Consider the following 23,482-nt stretch of genomic DNA (forward strand, 5'->3'; position numbering starts at 1 on the left):
TTACTAAAATGAACCTAAACTGTTCGTCTAAATTATCAAGTGTGATTTAGGGTAATCCATAAAATTTTCAACATGAACAAAGTAAAATAGATACATTTATATGCAGCAAAGAGGTAAATAAGTAGAGTTCTAATATTCTTTGCAGAAATCTATTTTCCATTTGGAAAGAAAAAAGAAACTGAGAGACCTTTTCTCCTTCATAGCATAAAATCTGTCATGAAAAAACTCAGAGAAATGTCCAAAGCATACTCACACAGCTCTTGGTTCAGAAAAGACATCAGTATGAATGTGCATCATTAGGTCCCCACCGGCAGCATATTCCATTACAAAGCAAACATGCTCTTTGGTTTGGAAACATGCAAAAAGGTTCACCAAAAAGGGATGTCTTACACTATTCACAGTTTCAAAAATTCTTTTTTCACACATCAGGCTGTAAGAGAAAACATTTAAAAATCAATAGGTTTTTCAAAAAAAGTTCTGGTTGGAGGTAACATTCTTTAAAAAAATTACTGAACTCTAAAATAAGCAAAGTTCTTACCTATTAGAACTTTAAAACCATAAAATATGCCTTAGTTTTGCTATAAATGGTTTGAAAAATTTGGTCTACTTGATATATAAAACTTCAACTGAAATATATTAATGAAAACTCAGGGTGCCTTGGGGGCTCAGTTGGTTAAGCGTCAGACTCTTGATTTTCGGCTCAGGTGATGATCTCATGGTTTGTGAGTTCAAGCCCCAAATAGGCTTCTGCACTGACAGTGCAGAGCCTTCTTGGGATTCTCTCTCCCTCTGCCCTCCCCTGCTCATGCTCTTTCTCTCAAAATAAAAAAAGGAAAAAAGAAATATATTAATGGAAACTAAAATATATGATTAGAATGACATAAAAATTAGAGTTGACAACGATAGCATCAGAGTAGCACATACAGGGCTATTGGTTATAGTTAATTAAAAAAAGGCTTACTTAGGGGTGATTTTATTGGGAATTGGTGAGAGAATAGACTGACCTAAAGAATAATTTAAAAAATATAAAATTTGTGGTGAAGGTAATTTCAAGGACAGTATTTATAATTCATAAGCTATAGTATTCAAATATTTTTTCAAATAATATATGAAGTTAAAAGGTAAAGATATGATGCATAAAATTTTAATTTACAAGGCTGACTAGAAAATAAAGACGTACATTGAGAATTCTATTAATTAACATGCTTGAAGGAAGCTCCTGGAGAATGATCTAATTTGTAAAATCTATAGCAATCACAGGTTTTGCCTTTGTAGCAGCTTGTGACTCTTACAAGCTTCTACAAAGAACAATGATCAAACTTACAGACTCTGGAACATTAATTTTGCCTACATAGCAAAAAATACCTTTTTCTCCATTTCCTTGAAAATATTTTTTCCTGGAAAAATCCACCTGACTTTAGAACTCAAAGTAGAAGAAAACCAGGTCAAATATTATTCAAATACAAGTTAGAATTAACTTATTAATATACATTTTATTAACAATTAGATTATGTGTTTTTTTTTTTAATGTTTGTTTATTTTTGAGAGAGAGACAGCATGTAGAGGGGAGGTGCAGAGAGAGAAAGAGAATGGTAGAGGATCCGAAGCAGGCTCCGTGCTGACAGCAGAGAGCCCAACGTGGGACTCAAACTCAGGAACTGCGAGATCATGTTCTGAGCCGAAGTCGGATGCTTAGCTGGCTGAGCCAGCCAGGAGACCCTATATTTATGTTTCTAATTAAAATAGACACTTTTCTGACCTTAGTGTTTTAAAAAAGTATTAATAATGCTTTTATTTTTAAATTAAAACATTTCTTAGATTTTTGTTATTATTGCTAATTTCAAAACACCAAACTTTAGCTAATGTTAAGAGGGAGGTAGATCCATTCTTCTTTCTTTTGGGTCTTTTAAGAAGGAGTTATTTAAAATTTTTTTTTTTTAACGTTTATTTTTGAGACAGAGAGACAAAGCATGAACGGGGGAGGGTCAGAGAGAGGGAGACACAGAATCTGAAACAGGCTCCAGGCTCTGAGCTGTCAGCACAGAGCCTGACGTGGGGCTCGAACTCACGGACCACGAGATCACACCCTGAGCCGAAGTCGGACGCTTAAGCGACTGAGCCACCCAGGCGCCCCAAGAAGGAGTTATTTTAAAAAGGTAATTTTAAAGATAAGTATTTATTTGTGTATCCTGACTACCCAGGCGCCCCTGTGTTTGTTTATTTTTGAGACAGAGAGAGAGACATAGTATGAGCAGGGGAGGGGTAGAGAGAGAGGGAGACAGAGAATCTGAAGCAGGCTCCAGGCTCTGAGCTGTCAGCACAGAGCCCAACATGGGGCTCGAACTCACAAGCTATGAGATCGTGACCTGAGCCGAAGTGGGACACTCAACTGACTGAGCCACCTGGGTGCCCCGAAGGAGCATGGAATTTTTAATGCTATGTTAATATAGTTGTCTTCTGGATTATGAACTGAAACATCTGTTCAGTTTTAAATACTGGCAGTAAATCCAGCTATTATGAAATAGTGTTTAAACTCCATTTAATAAGGTCACATTCTAACTCTTACCTTCTGATTTCACACAATCTATTTATAATTTTATACATACTCAGAAACAGGAAACACCACTACAATTGTTTTAAAGCTTTAGGCTTATGTCTACATATATTTGGCAAGGTTTCTAAATGTTATTACAAATTAAGTCATTATTAGAAATAAATTCATAAAGGGCTTTTAAAAAGTTAATAGCTTTGATTTTCATCACCACCAAAATTTAATGGAAAATAATGTCCAACTGGGATCTAAGACTGATAAGATGGCTTCCAAAATAACAGATTCACAAAATCAACCTAAATTTTGGGCACTGTAGATAAAATATTCAGACAAAATAAAAACAAAATGACAAGATGTTTGGGCTCAAGTAGATGGCAAACACTGTCTCTTCATTGTCTATATGGTTTATATTTATGGGTGAATCACTAATTCTTATGTGTATTAGGTATTAGGTTAGACCTGTGCTGAACATGTAAATGATATAAAAGATTGAGAATTGTTGATCAGAATGCCTCCTAAATGGCTTTAATGCCATTCACAGGAATGCTTTGATGAGGACCAGCAATACTGATGAAGACTGGATACATGTCTCAGACTCTTAGTTAAAGGAGGCAGGCTTTTTATAGACCACAATTGTCACAATAATTTAAAGCATTTTACAGCACACCAAAAAGTTACGCTGTTAAGAGTTAACTTTTCCTAGCCTTATCTAAATTGTATACTTCCTTTAAAAGTTCATGAAACAACTCAACCTTACTCAAAACTTCAAACTTTATTCCTTCTATCCAGAACATTTCCCTCTAAATTGTCATTTAACTTTTCTCCATATTCCCCAGTATCTTCCATCAGCCAAGGAAGAACACAAATCCAACTCTTTTATAAGGTCTGACCTAAATCCATCAGCACCCCATGATGCTCCCCTTTGAGCTGTTCCTGTCTGTACTGTTTATTTTAAACCAAGCATATCTAGCCTCTTTTATTTACATAACTAATCCACTTATGTCTTATTTCCCTAAGTGATTAGTTTCATCCTAACAATTTTTGTGTACTTCCTTATGTACACAAAGTACACTACCTTATGAAATGTTCTAGAAACTTAAAAACTTGTATAAATAGTTATTTTGGTCACTGGAAAACAACATTGTTAATAAAGCTAAGATCTTAGGATTGAATCATATTTATATATAAATTTTTAAATATAAAGGTACATATATATGTTTAGCTGTGCTTTTGTTCTATGACTGCAAAATGGTATTTCCAGCTCTATTCTGTTGTCTTGAAATATGAACTGGTAAGAAAAGGAAGCTGAGTGAGGAGGCACTACAGGGACACAAATTTATCATTCTTACTCAGGACTGGGCATAAATGAGACTCACAGAGAATGTTCTGTGAATGGTAGGTGGAGAATGTAATCTTTGTACATGAATTACATTACTTTGGAGTTAGCCTATAATTTTCATTTTAAAAAGAGGCTGATTTGGAATTTTCTATGATCTATTTTTAAAAAAAGAAGGCAGTTTTTGAAGTAAAATAATGAAATCCAGACTAGAGAAAGAAAACATCAAAAGAAAAACTGTCATTAAGTAGCATCAAATATTTTGGAAACATCGATTTAAAAAAAAAGTCAGTAAGATGTAATAAGATTGAATTCTATGGATCTATTAAAAGGATGAATTAGGAAGTGAATATAAAGGATTCTGTTTATTAGTTTAATTTGAGTTGTTTACTATTCAGAATTACAAGCTATAAATATGTATTACTTTTCAAAATATGTTGATTTTTTAATTTTCTAAGGTATTTCTTCTTGCCTTCATCTTTTTTTTTTTTTTTTTTGGAGAGAGAGAGAGAGAGAGAGAGAGAGAGAGAGAGCGCGCGCGCGCGCGCATGGGAGCAGGGGAGAGGGACAGAGTGAGAGGGAGAGAGAAAATCTTAAGCAGGTTTCACGCCAGCGTGGAGGGCAAAGCAGGGCTCGGTGAGATCTGATGTGAGCCGAAACCAAGAGTCAAATGCTTAACTGACTGAGCCAGCTAGGTGCCCTAATTGCTACTTTTTGATGCCTTCCTCAAATTTCTATCGAGATTTTCCATTTCTCTGTTTGTATACCTACTGGAGGTTATTTTACTTCCATGTTGTAGAATATATGGATTTATAACTGAAGTTGGGTAAGGATCACTCCTCAACTTTTCAACAAGGCTGGATTAATTTTCAGTAGGGGTAACAGCCTAGATTCTGGCTAAAGCTCCATCCTCAGATCTGGACATTCTTCATTAATAGTAATATTAATGTTATTCTGTTAGATTTAATTAGAAAGTGTTCTTCTGTAAAGACTTGGCTCAAAGTAGTAACAATGTAGCGGAAAGCTATACAAATCATCAGGATTAACAGAAGTAGTACCAGTATATTATTATTTTTGGAAAACAATGAATTTACCATTCATAGATCTGGAATAAAGGAAACATTCTTCCATAAAAGAAAAATATTTGGCTCATCTATTATTATAGTTATCAACAGACTGACAGTGTGATTAAAGGTTTGCTTTAACCAATTATTTCTGTAAAATAAAAATATAGTTCTAAACATACCACATGGTACACAGAATATTGCATAAATATTCAGCAAAATTGTCTCTGAATAGTTTTACATATCAAGAGTTTATTTTGATGTAATTGAGGGATATGAAAAACAGGTAAAAAATAAATAGGCAAATCCAAAGGGAAAAATTTCTTTTTTACATAGGGAAAACTTCATTTTCAAGATCTATCCTAATTCTAAGAACTTCCCATATGATGGAAAAAATACTAAAAATAGCAATTTAGTATGTGTGTGTATGTGTGTGTGTGTTCACACACACATACACACACACAATGGCATGTAATATAATTAAGGCAAGCATTACCAAAAAAATATGTTTTAAAAATATTCAGGTTAATTGAAGTTTAAAGATGTTCAGTGAATTGCTCTGGGGTCAAGTCCTTAATTAAGAAGGAACAACCAGAAGTAGATAAGTCAGTCTTCTCATTCTTAGTACCAGGCTCTTTTCATGTCCAGGGCTGTCTTCTATTAATATCAACTGATGCTCCCAAGTGGCTTAAAAAAAATCCTGCTTGTAAATATCAAATGGAAGTCTATTTCTGTAATAAATATGCCATTTGTGGGGTGTCTGGGTGGCTCAGTTCGTTGAGCATCTGACTTCGGCTCAGGTCATGATCTCGTGTTCTTGGGTTGGAGCCCCACATCGGGCTCTGTGCTTACAGCTCAGAGCCTGGAGCCTGCTTGGAATTCTGTGTCTCCCTCTCTCTCTGCCCCTCCCCTGCTCATGCTCTCTCAAAAAATAAAAAGTTAAAAAAATTTTTAAAAACAGCATGTAAATATGCCACTTGTTATACAATTTTGTATTTAGTCACTTTGTTAACATAAGTCTTTCTAAAGCATATTCTCTAACCTAATTACAATATTGTCTCCAAAGTCCTTGCATTTTAAAAATTGTACATAAAGATGTATCAATATCAACTTATATTTATTAAACCCAGAAAGGTAAGATGCTCTGGTCAAAAAATACCGTTTTAAGAAAAATGAAAGAAAAAGTAGATATATGTGCATTTTATAAAGCAGAATACATTAACCATTCAATGAAGTTCAGGTTACTTGTAAACGACATTGTATTACTTCGGTAATATGAAATGGGAAATAGTTTCACCCGACCACAGATGAGTAACAATTCCTATTGCATCTAAACACTTTACCATCTCCAAGTATGAAAAACTTAACAGAAGTGGTTTAAACATTTCATCATCTTTCTTTGGTACACACTAACCTGTAAACTGTCATAAGGAGACGTTAACTAGAGAGAAAAATGTAATTAATGCCTACCTTACATCAAGTACAAATACATTAAGTTAGATTCTTCACGTATTATAGAAATGGAAAGTTTTGCTGTTATAAAATATACATCAATTTTCATGATCTAATGTTAAAACTTTAGAAAAATAAACAATTTCGTGAAAAAAAAACTAACCTGTCTACTTCATCTCGAGCCACAATATCTCCTTTCTTTAAGGCTTTTATAGCAAACATCTCGTTTGTGTGTTTATATTCAGCCAAAAGCACCTGAAATGAGATTAAAATAGGTACTTTCTATTTGAGTTATTACTTTTATTTTTTTTTTTAATTTTTTTTTTCAACGTTTTTTATTTATTGTTGGGACAGAGAGAGACAGAGCATGAACGGGGGAGGGGCAGAGAGAGAGGGAGACACAGAATCGGAAACAGGCTCCAGGCTCCGAGCCATCAGCCCAGAGCCTGACGCGGGGCTCGAACTCACGGACCGCGAGATCGTGACCTGGCTGAAGTCGGACGCTTAACCGACTGCGCCACCCAGGCGCCCCGAGTTATTACTTTTAAAGTCATTCCAAGAAAACTTAAAAAGATTACCTTTCCAAAATGTCCTCTACCCAAGACAGCACAACATCTGAAGTCTTGGAGATTAAACTGAAACATCTGTTGAGATCTGAAAACAGTATGTCAATTAAAAATAAGGAAAAAGTATGGGACCAAACATGAAGTAGCAAAGCTGTATACATATTCTTTACCTTCTATCCTCAAGTTCTCGAACACCACTGTATCCTAGGCCTGGTTGAGGAATATCAGGCTCATATTCAGATTGAGATTTTGGAAGTATACTATTTCTGTCATTCTCAATAGCAAAAACAGCTTCTGAATCCTATAAAATATTAAATACTCATTAAATCATAGAAACATTAAGAAAACAACTTATTTGGTAAAGTTTAAAAATGTCAAAAGTCAATAAAAATATTAGTGAGAAAAGTAAAATCCAGATAATGGACATTCATTCTTAAGAGTTGTTAATTCTACATTACACTTGCCTAAAAAATTTGAAAAATGAACACATTAATCGTCACCTTCAATGAATATTCTGAAATTATGTTAACCAAGTTAGAAGATGAAGAGTGAGGCAATATACCATCTTATACCAACCATGTTCCTATGCTTTTAGCTCCAGCAATCTATTCAATCCCTACTGGTCCATGAGCATCCAGAGGTTTCATGTTTCACTCACAAGAAACATAAAAACATAGTTCACACATGCAACTTTTAACTGAAATGTACACCTCATTCACTATGATGCTTTTATTGGTAATTCATTTGGCAAAAAGGAATTATACGAGGTTTAAAATGCCTTGCCTGTCTCGGTGTATCCGAATCTCTTAATTCAGCAGATTCATCTACTTCTCCAAGGGAAGAGTCACGTGGTGGGGCCGGAGGAGGTTCAGGTTCAAGATCAAAGTCCAATTTGGTTACTGTAGAATCACTTATAGAAGATAAAGCAATTCACCAAAAACGGAAATCAAAAGTATATATTTTAAGTAGCTTTAAAATTAGAGCAAACTTTTTTTTTCTTTTTTTACTTTTTGAAAGTAAGCAGAACACTAATTTCAAAATACTCTTTAGAAAAAATCAGATTTTTACTAGACCCACTGTAAGCAGTATGCATGAATGTTACAGTAACTATTTTATAAAAGCGATGCTTAAAAATCTTAAGACACATACCCAGCTGGAGGTGCTAGTTCAGGGATGCGTACATCAGCCACTGGCACTGTAGCAGGCACGGAGGCTTGAGGGCTAAAGGTGCCAGAATGATTTACTGTTGGAATAGCTCTTCTCACTAGTCTTCCCCAAGTGGCAATATTAATATTCATTTGAGGAGCTCTGAGAAATGTTTTGCCTATGGATATTGTGAATAAAGAAAATAGAATAAGTAATTTTTTTATATATTACCAAAAGCCATAATTTAAAAATTCATATTCATTGGTTTATAATTTATGAAGAACAAACAAAATTTGTCACTTAAAAATAGTTCTTAACTATTTGTTATTAAAGGCTGGTGAAAAGTAGTGAAAATAGTTTTAAAAATAAATAGGAAGGAACTGCTTTTTGTTTTTTTTAAGTCTAGGAATGATATGTGGCTAAGGTTTAAAAAACAATTCTCTAAAAATACAAGAATTATCTTTTAGAGATACTAACTGTATTTGTGGATGAATCAATAGGAGGTCTAGGTTTGCTTCTTATAATCTGAGAAAGTAGTATGTGGACGGGCTATAGTGAAACAAAACTGGCCATGAGTTGAATGCTGTTGAAGATGAGTGATGGTACATTGTATTAGTCTGTTAGGATATGTTTGAAATATTCCTTAATAAAAAGTTAGAAATGAATAAAAGGAAAACAAAAAACAAAGTTGGGTATTACTTTTAATGTTGGTTTTCTATATTTAAGAATACACCAAAATAAACTGTATTTGATTCCTTAGTAACTACCTTGTTGTTTTGAAAAAATTTTCTTTTGTCTTTGGAGTTTGGGTCTTCTTTCAATAACTGGATTAAAAAAGGTAACCTGCAGTGAAGAAAATTCAAGTTGACATGAATATAGCTTTGGATTTATGCTTCATGAAATTCACTAAACTCCTAAGTATTGAAAACTTGAGAATCTTAGATATAATTTAAGCCCAACTTCTCATTTTCTAGGTGAAAAACCAGACCTAGAGAGGATGATGATTTGTCTTAAGGTAATATACTTGTGCAGTAGTAGAGTTGAGCCAAGGATTCAAGTTGTCTAATGTTCAGCCTAATTCTCTTTCTACTTCTATGTCATGCTGCCTACATATATAATTCCAATTATAGTGATGTACGTTTAATAAAATATATTTATTACCTCTGCAAATAAAGTACCCTGTGGTTCCAAATAGAGACACATGCCATGCCGTTGGTTGTCTAAAAAATCTTCTAACCTCAGAAATTTTACAGCACACAGAGATCGCCAATCACGCCAATAAACTGAAATTTCCAGTTCACGTGACTAGGATAATTAAAAAAAAATAAAGATAACAGAGAAGACATGATTGGACACACACTTGAATAAAATATCACAAAAAATATAAAATACAAATACATAAACAAAGATAACACACACAAAAGGTACACTATTTTAAAGAGTGCTTTGTAATGTTTCTCTATTATACATTATTTTAACAAACTTATATATTTTAACTCCAAGGAACAAATTTATATTTCCACAATCTCTAGCTAAGATATTCCTATTATATACACATCTGGGACCAATACAGATGAATGACCACAGAGACTCTTTGCTATGCAATAGCTTCAGTCTTTCAGATTTTCCTTCTCCACTTGGTATCACTTGCTGAGCTGTTGCTGGAAGACCTCAGTGCTCTCCTCAAAGAACCCATTTCAAACTGTCTTATTTCCTTGTCCCCATGTTGAATTCGGGAAAGGTCTACGAATAGCATTTATCCTGCACTTAACAGTGCGCCCCACACACTGTGCTAAGCACTTTAAAAGTATTATGTCATTTAATCTTCAGAAGAATACCACCGGGTAATAGGACTAGTGACAGCAGGGGCCTGTGCAGGTAGGGGGCAAAAGGGAAATTCAGAATAAGTTTATACAAAAAGATATTCATTTATTACAACAGCTCCCCCCACCCCCTGGTTCTCCCTGCAAAAGGCAGCAAATTAGCAACAAACCGAATGTCCAAAAACGAAGGGACAAGTATATTATACCATATCCATATGAGGGAATTCTCTATAATCATTAAAAATAATGCTTATGTGGAAAAACATACTTAAGACTTTAATGATTATTTTTATTATTTTTAATTTGAGAGAGAGAGCGCGCGCACATGTGAGCAGGAGAGGGGGCAGAGGCAAAGGGAGAGAAATCTCAAGCAGGTTCCAGGTTCAGTGTGGAGGCTAATGCAGGGTTCGATCCCATGGCTGGGGGATTATGACCTCAGTCGAAATTGGGAGTCAGATGTTCAACCGACTGAGACAGCCAGGCGCACCCCTTTTTTTTATTTTAGAGTGCACAAGTGGGAGAGAGGGAGGGAGAGAATCTTAAGCAAGCTCCATGCTCAGTGCAGAGCCTGATGTAGGGCTCTATCCCACAACCTTGGAATTATGACCTAAGCCGAAATAAAGAGTCAGACACTCAACCAACTGAGCCACCCAGGCACCCCCATATTTAAGGCTTTAACAATCAATTAAAACATAATTACAACAGTGTAGAACACAGCTTATAAGTTGGGGGCCAAGCCAAACTCTGCATATATGTTATAATCGACATACATTCTAATTAGAAAGCACCAGACTTTTCTATGATTTTGCAAACCATCTGCAAGAACAGATAAACATTTTTCCCCCCTTAGGCTCAACAAAGTAATAAACTACTTCTTTCATGTACTAACTTTCAACTCAGGAACTTATGCCTATTACATAAGCTCCTAGTACTTAACAGATCCTTTGACTTTAAATAATGAGTTGATGCAAATGAATATAAAAAACACTTAACAAAAAACAGAACATGAAAAAAAAATGAGTCAAGACACAACGTGCCAGGTCTCATCAGAAAAAGGTATCTATGGCAGTATGTGAACCAAGGGCCTCTTCATTTCTTCTGATACATAGTTACTGTGAGAGAGAATACTCGTCATTAAAGGGGAAGTATGAGTAGAGTAGAACTCTTTTTTAAGATCAGCAAATGACATTTATTTAAGCTAAAAGTTTAAGTATTTTGGTAAATACATTGAATGGATAACTGAACCAGGGATTGGTAATTTACACTACACTGTTTCAGACTAGAGGAGAAGAGGTCTACTTCCTCCTATATTATTTTGCCACATCAAGGGGGAAGACCTGTGATGGATCAGACAGACAGATGCAAGGGGCATAGATGCTGGGAAGTTCTTACTTATAAGAAGTTGTAAGAAGTTCTTGCAAGAAGATCTTATACTTTCACGTTGCTAACATCTGACACATGGTTAAGTTTATATCTTTCTCTGGATGAGAAGAGGTCCAATCACCTTATTTATATTTATTCTAGCCACTCTGGTAAAACATACCGGCTCATTTTGTTCTGCTTTCTCTTCATTCCATGCCTTAAACTCAAGTGTGTTAGAAAGATCTCAGAGTTGAGATGGATGGTCATCTCAAGGCCTTAAGCTAGCTTTCCTAGAGTTCTACTTTGAGATTTTAGGTATAAATTTATTCACTTTTTGTTACTTTGCATTGTTCCTTGGGAAATAGAACTGTACAATTTAAGGGGGAGGGTGACTGTGATCTAGAGCAGATTATGTTATTTTATGTCAATACTCCAAACACTGTTTCATGGAACCCCAAACCTACTTCAGTCTCTAACATCTGGTGTGATTTGGGTAGGTAAAGTAGGGATACAGCACCTAAAAAGGAAAATACTTTTTATATAAAGACATGTCTCTAATATTTATAGAATTTAAACTGTAAGTGTGACTGCTCATCTGCTGGCAATTTTCCAGATGAAGCAGGCCAGTTCTATAGAGCTAGAACATGCTTTAAGCGATGTCAAACTGTAAGAGCAACAAAATTCTAGATAGTGTAAAACCACCACTACAAGAGCTGAGCAGTATAATCTGAGCTACTGATGGGCAGCACTAGTAAACTGTCCCAATTTGTTCTTTATTTGGTCTTACGAATTTGAACCTAGGGTCAAAGAAAAAAACACAGAAGATCTAAGGCACCTGTAAGATTTGTCTCAAGTCTCCTTAAGGCCTTGAAAGTAAACAGAAAAAGGTAAAAAAGACATTGAATCAGCCCTACATGTAGGAGAAGAAGGAGAACAACTTAAAAAAAAAATGTGCTTCAATTTAAAAAACTTGGCACAAATCTAGCATAAAAAGACCTGAAGCACAAGGAAGGCTGAAGTTTCCAAACTGTTCGTGAGGAACTCTGGGACAATGGAGGCTATTTTAACTTTACAAAGGAAACACAGTGACATCTGTGGGACACTGTTAAATACTAGCTCATGGTAAGCTCAGTTTCAACAACCGAATGTACCACATTCCTTTTGATGACATCTTCCTATCTTTGCTAAATTGGGTTTTCAACAACTGATTTTTTCCACATGAAAAATCAATGTGTAAGCATGCTGTGTTCACGCTTTGAGAAGTTATGTAGTATACAACAAGCAGACATACTCCATTAGTAAGTAACTGGTTATGCAAAAATGAAGTAAAAATACTGTATTTTCTTTCAATTTTCTTTCACTCAAAAAGTACTAATTAGTTAGAATATAAGTACTAAATAAATATTTTTAAAATACTTTTTAAGTTAGGTATAAATTATGAGAACGAATTTGACAATAAATTATATTAAATAAACAAGTTAGGTATAATGACAAATAAAATTGTGACATAAAATATATATGATATTTTGACATATGTATATACTATGCAGATTCCTCCCATTTAATTAACACATTCATCACCTCAGTAAATTGCATTTATATAGTGTTATTAACTACAGTCACCATGTTATACACTGGATGCTCAGACTTTATTCATTTTATATCTAAAGTTTTTACTTTTTTTTTTTTTTTTTTTTTACCAAACTCTCCATGCTTTCCCCACCCCCTATCTCTCGGCAACCACTTTTTTTTTTTTTTACATTTATTTATTTTTGAGAAACAGTGAGACAAAGCGTTGAGTGGGGGAGGGGCAGAGAGAGAAGGAGACAGAATCTGAGGCAGGCTCCAGGCTCTGAGCAAGCGGTCAGCACACAGCCTGATGCAGGGCTCGAACCCACAAACCATGAGATCATGACCTGAGCTGAAGTTGGACGCTCAACCGACTGAGCCACCCAGGCACCCCTTGGCAATCACTTTTCTACTCTCATTTCTAGGTGTTTGACTTTGTTTTTTTGCTTTTGTTTTTTTTTTTTTTTAAGATTTCACATATAAATGATACCATGTAGTATCTGTCTTTATCTGGCTTATTTCACACAGCATAATGTCCGCCAAGGTCCATCCATATTGTTGCAAACAGCAGGATTTCTTCCTCTTTCTCATGGTTGACTAATGTTCCATATATATCTCACATCTTCTTTATCCATTCACCCCTTGACAGGTTATTTCCATAACTTGGCCATTGTGAATAATGCTGCAATGAACATGGAAGTGCAGATACCTCTTCGATATTGTTTTCATTTCTTTTGAATATATAACCAGGAGTGGGATTGATGAATCATAGGGTGGTTCCATTTTTAATTTTTTGAGAAACCTCCATACTATTTTTCATAGTGGCTGCACCATTCCCAACAACACTGCACAAGGGCTCCCTTTCCTCCACATCCTTGTCTGCATTTGTTATCTCTTATCTTCTTGGGAACAGCCACTCTAACAGGTGTGATAACTGTGATAACTCACTGTGGTTTTGACTTGCATTTCCTTGATAATTAGTGATGTTGAGTACCTTTTCATGCACCTTTTGACTATTTCTAAAGAATGTCTTCTTTAGAAAAATGTCTACTCATTTTCTATACATTTTTAATCAGATTTTTTTGCTACTGAGTTATATGATTTTTTAATATATTTTGAATATTAACCCCTTATCAGATACATGATTTGCAAATACTTTCTTCCATTCTGTAGGATGCCTTTTCATTTTGCTGATGTTTCCTTTGCTGCACAGAAAATTTTTAGTTAGTACTTTTTTTCTTTTTTTGAGAGAGAGAGAGTGAGAGACAGAAAGAGTATACACACATGCTCAAGTAGGGGAGGAGGAGAGGAAGAGGGAGAGAGAGAATCTCAAGCAGGCTCCACGCCCAGTATGGAGTCGGACACTAGGCTCAATCTAACAACCATGAGATCATCACCTGAGCTGAAATCAAGAGTCAGACACTTAATGGACTGAGCCACCAGGTACCTCAATAAGTAGTTCTTAATAAATGAAATTGTTGGATATTTCCTTTGGCCTGGACACACTGTAAAACAACAAGAACAACAACAACAACAACAACAACAAAAACAAAAAACCAGGACACTGAGGATGCTGTGAACCAAGAAAGTTTGGGAACCTCTAATAGAAGAACATGAAAGCTAGGCTCCACTGCTGAAAAGAAAAAAAAAAAAAAAAAAGGAGGCAAGACGAAGCAGAGCATGGAATATTCAAGAGCCAAGAAAAGGTAAGACTTTGTAAAGGTACAACATGGTAGATATCATATCAATTGGTCTTCTATTTCTTCTTTAATTGGCCTTCTATGGGCTTCTGAAGACAACACAACCTTGAGAAATATCAGTTAAGGTCATAGAAGCAAAGAAGCTGCATACTCAAACAGTCTGAATTTTAATAACTGGCTATTTATGGAGGTGTGATTAAGGTTAAAGAGCCAACAAGGATGAAGCAACTGACATCTAGCAACAGCAGAAATCCATTACCACCCCTTGCCTCAATGTGTACGAGGTAATAGTTGTCAGAATCCAAGGAGAACTGGACCTTGGAAAAAGGGACTGTCCAACAGGAGCTGTAGCCATAGTTGAACGAATGCTGTGAAAATAGGGAAGGGAAGAGGGAAACAAACACCTTGACTTCTCTCTCCTCCTATCCTTACACCTCCTAACAATGTCTCCCACTGTAAGTCAGAGCCTAGTTGTTCAAGTCCACAACTATCAGCTTCCAGAGTCAAAGCACCGGCCAGGGAAGGGAGACCACTGGAATCTACTAGGCGCAAACCGAAAACAACCATATCAGGAAACAGCAGTATCTCTTTTCAGTTGAGGAGTCCAATAAGGGTGATTTTCCAGCTGGACCAAATATGACAAAAAGAGGAAAACCCTAGGATCTTTGGGGAGGATGGGAAATACAGAGAGGAGAGTTTGAGACTGAGACAATAGAAAACATAATGTTATGATCTTTGCTTGAAAAGTCTGCCTCCTCTATATGTGGGTGATTCTGCTCTTTTCGTAAGAGAGAAGTAAACAATTATGATACAAACTAGTGCTTTAATAGTTATATATAAAACTGCTTCCTAAAAAAATAAATAAATAAATAAATAAAACTGCTTCCTTTATCAATTCATATTGTATAAAAAGTTCCAAAGACTCCCTATTATTCCAAACCTATTATAAACTTCTCTGTCTTTACATACACAATTCCTATGTCTAATCTTATATCTTATTCCCCTGCTGAAACGTATATTTTCATATGAAATTTCACGTTTTTCCCCCTGTACCAGGTTCAATTTTCTCTTTTCATCAAGACTGAATTAAACATCTGTGTTCCTCACAAAGGCATTCTTGACTAAACCCAGCCCAGAGGTCTTTCCCTTGAGTTCAGATGTGTATAACTTTTTATATTTATCCTTCTAGGGACTTGTGTTCTCAAATCTGAGGATTCAATGTTTGTCATTAGTTCTGGAAAATTCTAGGTCATTATTGCTTCAGATCTGACCACTGCTCATTGTCTCCATTCGCTCATTCTGGAATTCCTCTTAGTGTGTTAGTCATTTTCATCCCATTCTTCCTGTCTCGTAGCCTCTCTTTCACATTTTTCATCTGTCTCCTTGTGTTGCATTAGGGCAACTTCTTTAGCTCTATCTTCCACCCACTAACTCTTTTGTTATTTAACTCATCCACTTAGTTTTCAACTAAAAATGTTCTATTTCTGATTTTTGTTAAGTGTTATTTTACTCTCCTTCCAACACAGCTTCAACAATTGGGGACTAATGGTCCCCCAATTATTTTGAAGATAATCTCAGATGTCTACTATTTGTTTTTTTAAAAAATTCTGCTTAGTCTTTGTATCACTCATTCTTTGCTCATGTTTTCAAATTCCTCTATTATTTAAATATTTGAAATATTTATTTTATATTCTATAACAAATAATCCCATTATCCATTGCTGCTTACTCATGGTGTTTGTATCTTCATGTATTTTTAAATTCTTGATGCATGCTCATGTTAGAAGAATTCTTCCCTAAGCTTCTGAAACACAATTCAACAGTTTTTTATTTTGTCTCCAACTGTTTTTTTTTAAGCCTACCAGACTATAGAGTCCTTTATGGAAAGAATGCTTCTCGCTGTTTTGTTATTTCTCACTGTGCTAAATGTAGGCCTTTGCACATTAAAGGATGGAAAGGTAGAAGAAAGGTAAAATGCCTATGCTGTGCTACAGAACAGTAACAGGTAAGCCGTAAGGAAATAAGTCAGACTCAGTTGTGTGTGGAAGGGTAGGAGCAGGTAAGAAAGAAGACATTTTTAAATTATATATATGATCCCCCTCCCCTCAGATTCTAATGTGTGTCATTTTGGGAATCTATTTGGGAATCACTGTACCAAGCAGAGTGTGTTACCTGCATAAGTAGGAAAAAAAAAAAAAAAAGGAAATTATATAAAAAAACTTTTAGTTTTAAAAATATTTTTGCATTAAGTTATTTTTAGTCATTCTGTTGTATATTTAATGAATACCTATACTAAATACTGTGATGGAAATACAAAGAGACATAATGTATGGTCCTGTTCTCATATGGTTCATAGTTTTGTTGGGGAGATGGAAATGTAAATAAATACTGGCAAAAGAGAGGCATATACAATTGGTATAATGACACAAAAGGGAGAACTGACCAATTTTTCCTAAGGGGAAGGTAGTAGGAAGATCAGAAAAGATAAGAATTGCTCAAATTGTGTTCTTAGATACAAATTATAAGAATAAGGGAGAGAACATAGGAGTCAAAGGGGAAAGAATGTACAAAGTTAAGCATGCACAAAGTATACTGTAGGGATAGGAAATAGCTTCATCTAGTTAACATCTAGAACAGAAGCAGGAACGCTTTGGGAAATAAAGATTAGAAGATGGGCAGAGACAAGTCATGAAGGGCTCTGTATGACTTGCAAAAGCATTTGGTCTTTAACTTGTAAATTATAAGCTCCTAGTAAAGGATTTAAAATATAGAGGAGTAGAGGTCAGGTCAGGCAATACAGTAATTAAAAACAAGGCCCCTAAAATCAAGATGGCCTAGTGCTGCATTCTTAATAAATTTCTGTAGAAAAAAATAGGTTAAAATCTTAGCTCTATACCACTTACCAGTTTTGTGACCTTGGGCAAGTTATTTACTTAGCCTTTTTGAGCCTCATTTTGCTCATCTGCAAAATATGTATAATAATAGTATCAACCTCCTAGGGTTGTGTGAAAATTAAAAGAGTTAATACAAGCTCAGCACATAGTCAGTGTTCAGTAAATGTCAGCTTTTATTATTAATATTGTGGTATGTAATTAAGAAAATCTATATTGGAAACAAAGAGACAAGTTAGTCCACTATTTAAAAGAACATATTGGTTTCAGGTAAGACCTGGCTTTGATATAAGATTCTTGTGATGATTCCCAGAACCACTGCTTTCCAGCCGTGTGGCAAAGTTATTTACCTTTTGGAACCTCAGTAATCCCCAAAACAGTGATAATAATTATACATGTAAGATTACCGTGAGGATTAAATGATACTACATGTAATGTGCGTGGTTCAGAACCTCGTACAGAAGTTTTAGTGTAATGTGTAATGAACGATAGGATGAGGAAGAACAGATTGTGAGCACAAACTACTACTTCAAGAATCTCGTCTATGAGAGAGAGTCCTGTCAATAGAGCTATGAAGAAGCAAAACAATTTTTTTTTTTTTTTTTTAATGGAAGGAAATGTGAACATATGCAGTAAGGATCAGAGGTGAGAAGCAAGGAGGTAAAAAAAATACTGGTGACAGAGTAACTGATGGAACAGGTTTAGGAGATGAGAAAGAATGGAAATTGGAGGACAAATTGGATGCTTATAGGCTCTTACAGGGTGGAAAGAGACCTCTTTCTCTAAAACCAATGAGGAAGATACAGAAATATTTGCAGGTGATAGGAGGAATCTGAGGAAGCTGCACCCTAATGATCTTAATCTTATGTATAAAATGGAAACAAAGAGGTCTGAGGTGGGATAGAAGACTGGAAGAGATAGGTGAAAGAAAAGCTCCTGATAAGGGGATAAAGATCTGAAATGTAGGACAACATTTACAAGCCCAGCTGAAGTCAGAAACTAAAATTTATAATAATAGGTATGATTAATATTTCAGCAGCATTCAGTAGATTAAAGCAGAAAAGACAGATGGTAGGACTGATTTGCTGTTGGGGGTTTCCAAGACAGGTCTGATATAAAGATAAGATTAAAGGCTGCTTGATGTGGGAGCATCAGTAAGGGAATGGTTCAGGGTAACATTGGTTTTAGGGTACAGAGAAAAGAACATGAAATTTGTAAGGGGCTGATGGCCCCTTCTTCAGCCTCTTCCTGAAGAATTAAGGATATGAAAAGATTTGATCAAATATCTAGTTCTGTGGTAATACAGAAGAGACCAGAGGAGTAACAATAATTTAAGCTATCATTTACTGCATAATCATTATCTGCATAGTCATTAATCTAGGTTCTTTATCTCATTTAGGGAAATAAAAGATTTGGTAAAAGTGTGACATATCAAATTTAAGATTTCATTGCTCAATTCATTGCTAAAATGACAAGCAGTAAAGGTACACTGTGGCTGAGGTATTCAAAGAAGTTTGAAATAATACTGTTAAATGGGTTGTATACGTATGTAGTTTTTTTTGTTTTTGTTTTTAATGCCCCATAATGATGCTGAACTGAAGAACCAAAGCTCTTAAGGAATACTGGAGCGTGTCTGGTGATTAAGAGACGTCAAAGATGGAAAAAAAGAAAAAAAAAGAAAAAAATGTAGACTGTATACATAATTCACTGTCTCAGAGGATTCAAAGCCTCAGAGGAGAGTATGATGTGTCATTTAATAGAATTTGGAAGAGGTAAAAAGGGTCAGTATTTTTGTAGTTTCAACTTTTTTTTAATTAAGTAGGTTCTATGCCCCAAATGGGTTTTGAACTCACAACACTGAGATCAAGTCAACTGAGCCAGTCAGGGTCCTTGTCCATTTTAAGTTAAAAAAACAGCATCTCAGCCTAAACAATATGCTCAAAACAGCCAGCTCTTACACAGAAGAAATTAAAATGTCTTTGTATTCCTATTGTATGGCTTGTTCCCCCAGGAGGACCGAAGGAATTCAGAGAAAATGAGAAATTACATGGTTATTGCATTTACAATAAACATTAATAAGGATCAAATTTTATAAGAAAATATAAAAAGGGTAATCTGATAAGAATGGAAAGAACACAGAACTATCAGTCAGGAGACTTCATTATAAATCCTAGATTATTGGGGCACCTGGTTGGCTCAGTCGGTGGAGCATGTGAATCTTGATCTCAGTGTTGTGAAATGGATTACGTAATAAAAAAAAAAAAAAAAATCCTGGATTATTATGAAAAGCAAAAACTGACCCATAAAAACAGAGAAAAAACTGGTGGTTGCCACAGGGACGGGGAGTGGGAGATACAGGCTTCTAGTTATGGAATGAGTAAGTCACAGGGATAAAGGATAAAAAAGCATAGGGAATATAATCAGTGGTATAATAGTGTTGTATGGTGACAAAGTAGCTGGACTTGTGGTAAGCAGAACAATTACTTGCAGATTTGTTGAGTCACTATGTTGTACACCTGAAAATAATGTAACACTGTGTCAACCATACTTCAGTAAAAATTAAAAAAAAAAAAAAAAAAAAAGAATCCTGGATTATACCTCAGGCTAGTTATTTTATCCTTAGGCCGTAATTTCCTTAGTAATTTGTAAAATGAGGGGGCTGAAGGGGCTGAATTATATCAGCAATTTTCAAAGCTTATTTTTCTTAAGTGGCAAATTCCAAATGATATCTTACCCAGAACAAAACAAAAAAGTCTCCGTGTTGCCTCCTAAGACAATTCTACAGAGCCCTGACCTCCCAGGAACATAATTTGGGCTTTTTTAGATTATTGTAGGTCTAGTTCATTTCCAGAGTATCTTACAACTCCAAAAAGATCTACAAATCTTTGTGTCTTGAAAAGGACAGAAATAGTATAACTTAGTTCCAGAATCCCATAGAAAAGAAACTTGACATTTGAGGCAAAATGCTAGGCATGGACACGTCAGACAGTTTAAAATAACATTTTCTATAAATATTTCAATAAACATTTTCCACAAATAAATATTCTATAAATATAAGGGATAAAGTAAAAGGGTAAAAAGCACATGAAAAAGTAAAACACAAGTAGTTATCATGATAACGAATGTAGTCTCTGCCAAAGAGAAGTTTATAATCAAATTAGGGAAAAGTAACATGCCTATCAGGAGCCTAGAAGCTCTAGTTAGCCTCTGGGATGAATAGCTTTTCTTAGTCACGCATTGTCTTCAAACTTTCAAAGGGAGTACTGCTCCCAAGTGGGAAGAATGTTTGAAGTAATGAAAAAAAAAACCCCAAAAACAACAACAACAACAAAAAACAACTTTAGGTGAAGATCACAACTTCACATAAAAAACAACCAATCAAAAGTTATCAGTCTTTGTAGTTTTCTAAGCTTGTAGTCTGGGTAATTTTTAATTATTTTCTTTCTTTCAAGTTTTCATCATCTTCTGTCATTTCCTCCTCTGTGTGACTGTTACCTATCTCATTCAAATTGCCATAGAGGAAAGAGCATCCATTTTGAAGGGCACTAAGGTCTAGTAGCAGCTCTGAAATTTATTAATATTTAACTACTCTGGTGCTCAGTTTCCTTAACTATAACATGATGATAACTTTTGAGTTCTATTTTATTTTATATTTGTGTAAGTATGTATATACTTACTACTTTTAAGTTCTATTTTAAATATTAAACTCTGTAATGCAAAAACATGGTGACAAGAGAAATCTTCTAACCAGCTGTTTTCTAACAATAATTCTCTTTGAGTTTCATTTTGATCATATCACTCATAAAAAATCCTATAATTACTTTCAATAGGCTCTGAAATGAAAGAGACACTGCACCAATTAATTCCCCATTACCTACCATGCTCTTCTGTTATACTTAAATTCATAGCCACCCACACATCAAAGCCTATGGCTAAGGAAAAAACTAATGCCATCGAGTGGCTAAAATGAGACAAGCAACACAAGGGATTTTATATACACTACCTCAGTTTTTCTTCCTAACTGTCCTGTAAAGATTACAGTTGACCCTTGAACAACACAACGGTAAAGGCACCAACCCCTGCACAGTGAAAAATTTTAGTACAACTTTTGGTTCCCCCAAACTTTACTACTTTGCTACTGTTGACTGAAAACCTTACTGATAACATAAACAGTCAACTAATATGTATTTTATATGTTATATGTATAATATACTGTATTCTCACAGTAAAGTAGGCTAGAGAAAACAATGTTATTAAGAACATACAAGGAGGAGAAAATACATTCATAGTAATTTACTATAAAATATCTATGTATTAAGTGGACCTGCACAGTTCAAACCTGTGTTGTTCAAAGGTCAACTGTATATTTTATCCCCATTTTAGGGATGGTGAAACAAATGCCCAGTAGTAAGGTTATGTACTTTGTCTACTATCAAAAGCTAGTAAGTAGCAGATTGACAATGAACCTATTTTGCCTGGCTTCATTATAGCAAATCTATTCACATTAAAATGAAAGTGAAAGAAACATTTTATGGCCATAAAGATTTATATGTATTCACACGGTTTACAAAAAGATACAAATATAATAAGACATAGAAACAGCATCTATTTATACTAACAACCTCAACTTTTATTCCCTCTTAGTGGGGCTTGACTGAATTATATTGGTCTATTTAAACAGCTAATTTATAGCATGTAACAATGCTGGTTCTTCTACCCTGAAAGAGAAAATATCAGAGTTGAAAGACCCATCTAGTAGACCTTAACAGTGAGCTCTAGGAAAGTCACTATTGATTAGAATAAACATATACAAACTGAAATCTCATTGCTATCCTTACCCTAATTTTTTTCCCACATGTTCCTCCCTTTAACTTCAAAGACAGTTATCAAATCTTTGTTAAAATTCTTCTTTAACAGACTTTTAAAAATCCCATTTTTTTTCAATTGTTCCACATGTAACAGGATTTTCATCATCTCACCATTCCTGCAATTATTCACTGGATAAGTTTTAATAATGCTTCTCTAAGGTATGATCTGGCTCAACTCAAACTTTATTGTTTTTGTTCCCCCCCCCGCCAACTCAAAGTTTTTTATTTCTTTTTGGGCAAACCTTCTTTCTCCTCCTACCTTTGGGATACGGCTTAAGATTTGATTATGAGATTTTTGTTTTCTGTGTTTATAAAGTTTTTCCCACTTTGTGTTAATAACTCTTCTATTAGCTTCTATGGTGCATGGTACTTACTTCTATCAGATCATTTACCATAGGTAAATCAAATGATGCCAACTCCCCTATTAAAAGCCCTTTAACAGTCTCCCAATTCTTAGTCTACGAAGACCCTAGAGATCTGGCATCTACCTACATCATCTACTTTACACTGATCTTCTGTCTCACAATTTTTTTTTTTTAATTTTTTTTTTTTAACGTTTATTTATTTTTGAGACAGAGAGAGACAGAGCATGAGCGGGGGAGGGTCAGAGAGAGAGGGAGACACAGAATCGGAAGCAGGCTCCAGGCTCTGAGCTGTCAGCACAGAGCCCGATGCGGGGCTCGAACTCACGGACTGTGAGATCATGACCTGAGCCGAAGTCGGACGCTTAACCGACCAAGCCACCCAGGCGCCCCACAATTTTTATTCTTACAACATATCAGGTTCTCTCCTACCTCAAGGGGTTGTATAGTTTGTCTCCTCTGCTGGAAACACTCTACCTGGATCTTTAAAAGTCTGGAAAATTTTCCCACATCAGGTCTCTCAGGTCAAATGTAGCATCCTCAAAGAGATCCCCTAACTACTCTATCTACAGTGGCTGCTACCCCCTCATTATACCACCCTACTTCCTTCTTTCCCTATCCTTGTAGTTTTTAAAAGTTGTTTCCTATTTATCTTCCCTCATTAGAATATAAGGTCCTTAAGTATACGGACTTTGGACTTTTGATCAATCATTACCAGCATCTAGAATGGTGCTTGGCACAGAATAGAGAATCAGTGATTATTAAGCTTAAGAGTTCTGTTACAGCAATACGT

At 35.2% G+C, this 23,482-nt stretch overlaps 1 protein-coding gene across 7 annotated transcripts in view; it reads right to left on the reverse strand.

The window, feature by feature from the left end:
• PKN2 (protein kinase N2) overlaps window positions 1–23,482 on the reverse strand; it is a 163,456-nt gene that overhangs the window by 52,982 nt on the left and 86,992 nt on the right. For 6 of the 7 annotated variants that reach the window (XM_049616842.1, XM_049616844.1, XM_049616841.1 and 3 more), the window contains exons 9-16: window positions 9,277–9,420; window positions 8,883–8,958; window positions 8,119–8,293; window positions 7,753–7,879; window positions 7,140–7,270; window positions 6,982–7,057; window positions 6,567–6,658; window positions 254–430 (exon numbers count right to left, since the gene is read on the reverse strand). In XM_049616842.1, the coding sequence (XP_049472799.1) occupies window positions 254–430; window positions 6,567–6,658; window positions 6,982–7,057; window positions 7,140–7,270; window positions 7,753–7,879; window positions 8,119–8,293; window positions 8,883–8,958; window positions 9,277–9,420 (998 nt within the window). The remainder of the gene's footprint in view (window positions 1–253; window positions 431–6,566; window positions 6,659–6,981; window positions 7,058–7,139; window positions 7,271–7,752; window positions 7,880–8,118; window positions 8,294–8,882; window positions 8,959–9,276; window positions 9,421–23,482) is intronic. The other variant, XM_049616845.1, reaches the window with a different exon arrangement.

This window comes from Panthera uncia, assembly GCF_023721935.1.
Source record: "Panthera uncia isolate 11264 chromosome C1 unlocalized genomic scaffold, Puncia_PCG_1.0 HiC_scaffold_4, whole genome shotgun sequence".
NCBI classification, from domain to species: domain Eukaryota; kingdom Metazoa; phylum Chordata; class Mammalia; order Carnivora; family Felidae; genus Panthera; species Panthera uncia.